Below are 3,174 nucleotides of genomic sequence, written 5' to 3'. Positions count from 1 at the left end.
AAAAATTACATTGAGGTAAATTTATCTTATTTTCAGTAATGAAGGAGGTTACTATTATGGCTTACCCAAAGGCTGGTGAGTGAGAGAATGGTGGTGACGGTGATAATCCTGGGAGGGTTCTTGCACATGGTGGAGTTGGCTTCTGAGTACTTCATCCATTTATCGTACAGCCCTGATTCCACCAACGGGTACGATCTAACCACAAGAAGAGAGTAAAATGTCTGTATGTGAAGAATAACTCGCTAAGAGAAATGAAAGGTGACATACTGAGCTCTCGTCTGCTCTTCCAAGACATCTCAGTGTATCTATGTATGTATATATGTAAATATATCATATACTCAAAGCCCTGCTGTGAAAAGGACCAGTCTATAAATATTTGTTACGTTTTTATTTGTATTTTTAAGAAGAATTAAACAGAAACAAAATTTTATCTGTTGCACGTTACTGCTTATATTACTAAACTTAGGCACTTGCAATTTATTTATCCTCGGGAAAAAGAGGCTGTTCTTCTGAGTCACCATGGCCAGAGGGGTGGTTGCGTAGACGCTCCGTGAAAGGTAAAAATCGCAACGACCTGCAAAAAGAATTACTAGATTTTATTAATACATAAACGGAGACATATTATTAGAAAACTACTGAAGTGTTCCTTTTACGGACATGAAAGATGCTTTTTATTTTGAAATGCCAGGCAGTGTTTTACATTTGCCTGAGAGTCGTTTTTGATTAATTACCGCCTTGCCTCTTGTCAAATGACCATGAAATCCTCATTTTTGTTACATCCGTCAGTGTCTGTATCTTTCTCTGCTGCCTAACATTATCAATTTCAAGTGGAAATTGTAACAAGTGGAGTAGTAACATAATGACTGCTCCAGCACTACTCATATAGTTTATTTTAATAAAAGCACCAATTAGAGGTAAACGGTTTTATTTTCTCCTCTTATATGGTACTTTAATCAACCAGTTTGTCAGGTGTAGTAGCCGTGATAAAATTTAATATATTCTAACTGATGGCAGACAACTGGGAAGGGAAAGAGAGTTCTCGAAACTTCCCATCGTGAAACATTCAGTCTCTAGTGAGTATCTTCCTTTATGATCCATGTGAGTTGAGAAGAATAATTGACGCCATGCACGCCACACGGGGCAAAGCGCCATGCCAGTTGAATCCTCTTCTTTTCCACCAGCTGCTCTCAAACACTACCCTATGACTGCACAAAGTCGGTTTGCTCATTTCTGATTACTGAGGTAAGAGTGAAAGTCTGAAATGAGCAAAGCGATTTTGTGCGGTCATAGGGTAGTGTTTGAAGGAACAGCTGGTAAAAAAAAAAAAAAAAAAAAAAAAAACAGGTTTCTGATGGTATGGCGCTTTGTCTCTTTTAGCGTGCAGGGCCTCAATTCTTTTAACTTAAATATCCTGACTATTTTACTCAATAAAGTCTTAGTAAAAGTCGGTTAATATTTCCTGAATAACGTAACACGACCAGTTCAGCAGCAGCGTGTGTGTGTGTGTGTGTGTGTGTGTGTGTGTGTGTGTGTGTGTGTGTGTGTGTTCATCCTATTTTAGAATGACAGCAATTAAATATTAATATATTGTTGGCTTGTTACTGCTATGATACATTGATGCACTCTAAAATACGGATACCTAAAAATATATCAAACATACATGATTTCAATAATTATAGCAATCATATTACAACCTGTGAGAGAAAAGCTTTTGGGCAGCAAATTGATATAGTTAAGATCCATGTCAAAGATGACGTGAGTGCCAGCGCTCACGACGGTCTCCATGTTGTTGGCTAATTCGACGAACATGTCGTAGACGACCCGTTTAGTCCCCATCAGTTTCCCCAGTTCATGAAGTGGACCTGACGTGGCACTCTGAAAATAATAAGGCTATCACATATTGTCTGCTTGACGGTATAGGTTTATGGGATTTGGAAACACGAGTTTTTAGCAATTCGGAAAAAACAAAAAAGGCCGTGTAAATGTCTGGAAGAAAATTTTGATTATTTATCAAACATATGAAAATTTCATTAATAGTTTAACCATCACTTCAGGCAAAACTTGTATGCTTATTATTTTTAACGCCGCAATTAACTAACAGCATATCAGTTAAAGTATCGCATTATGGACAACCAATTAGATACTCTTAATTCTTTACTATCCTGAGGAAACAACCACTCACATCAATATATTTAATGATGAAAGTGTCTGGAGCAATAATTATCCCAACATCAGGGTTGTCCAGGACGTCTTCAAGTCTCTGATAGGGTTGGTCTATGTATCTGACTGCCAGGAGGGACATGAGGTTGCCGACATAGCTCTGTGTCAGCACCACCATCATCAGCATCCACACCCCCAGCATCACACGCTCCCACCACCATCGACTCTTAGTTGTCTTTATATCTGGAAGACAAAATTTAGTCAAGCAAAAGATATGGATCACCTAAATATTTGATGGCGCGTTTCCGGCAGCTTTGGTGAAATAAAAGTAATGGTTACAGTAGGTTGATATTACTAAGATGAAATTAAGCATCATCTAACTCAAGACATTGGTTGAGCATCATGAAACTATGTTAGCGAAACACCTGGCTCTTTTGGTATTCTCACAGAGAAAAATTGACTAGTTCGGAAGTTAATGAGCCTGGATGCTGCCTACATTAATTCAGCCGTTCCCACTTCATCTAATCTGTCATAATCCCTCCAAAGTTAATCTAAACTTACTCAGTGTAAACCACAACATGGCAAACACTAGTTACCTTCTTGCAAAAGAACTCGCACACAGTTGAAGGCGTTGGTATCTTTCATGCGTGGTTCTTGTATATGAGTGGGAAGGCAGAAAGACAGAAGCAGCATCACAGAGCATACTACCAACAGTGCTGTCATCACAGCCACCCAAACCTTTGGTCTAAGAGGCAGCAGGAAGCCCCATGGGTCCACTTCAGGTCGACCTCGGGCAGCGAGAATTTGATAATTTCCTACAAACACAAACTGAGTGTAGTCTATCCCCTGGCTTCTGGTTATATCCATGTAAAATGGTCCCGGACTAAACTCCACTTCCTGAAATGTGTTTTTATGAAATATATTGATGAACAGTAGAACAATGTATGTCGGGATGTATTTCATAAAAGATTAATCTTTACAACAATATACTATGATGAGTAATTTGTGAGAAGG

General features: G+C 38.7%; 1 protein-coding gene across 1 annotated transcript in view; it reads right to left on the bottom strand.

Moving 5' to 3' along the window:
* Window positions 1-477: 477 nt before the first annotated feature.
* LOC145390849 (ionotropic receptor 25a-like) overlaps window positions 478-3,174 on the bottom strand; it is a 22,622-nt gene continuing 19,925 nt past the window's right edge. Inside the window, exons 5-8 of the mRNA XM_080265589.1 lie at window positions 2,757-3,057; window positions 2,183-2,403; window positions 1,661-1,875; window positions 478-574 (exon numbers count right to left, since the gene is read on the bottom strand). Of these exons, the coding sequence (XP_080121715.1) occupies window positions 478-574; window positions 1,661-1,875; window positions 2,183-2,403; window positions 2,757-3,057 (834 nt within the window). The remainder of the gene's footprint in view (window positions 575-1,660; window positions 1,876-2,182; window positions 2,404-2,756; window positions 3,058-3,174) is intronic.

Source organism: Coenobita brevimanus, chromosome 16 (genome assembly GCF_032717465.1).
Source record: "Coenobita brevimanus isolate Jiangsu-jjx chromosome 16, ASM3271746v2, whole genome shotgun sequence".
Lineage (NCBI taxonomy): Eukaryota > Metazoa > Arthropoda > Malacostraca > Decapoda > Coenobitidae > Coenobita > Coenobita brevimanus.
This window is presented reverse-complemented; position numbering and strand designations above follow the sequence as displayed.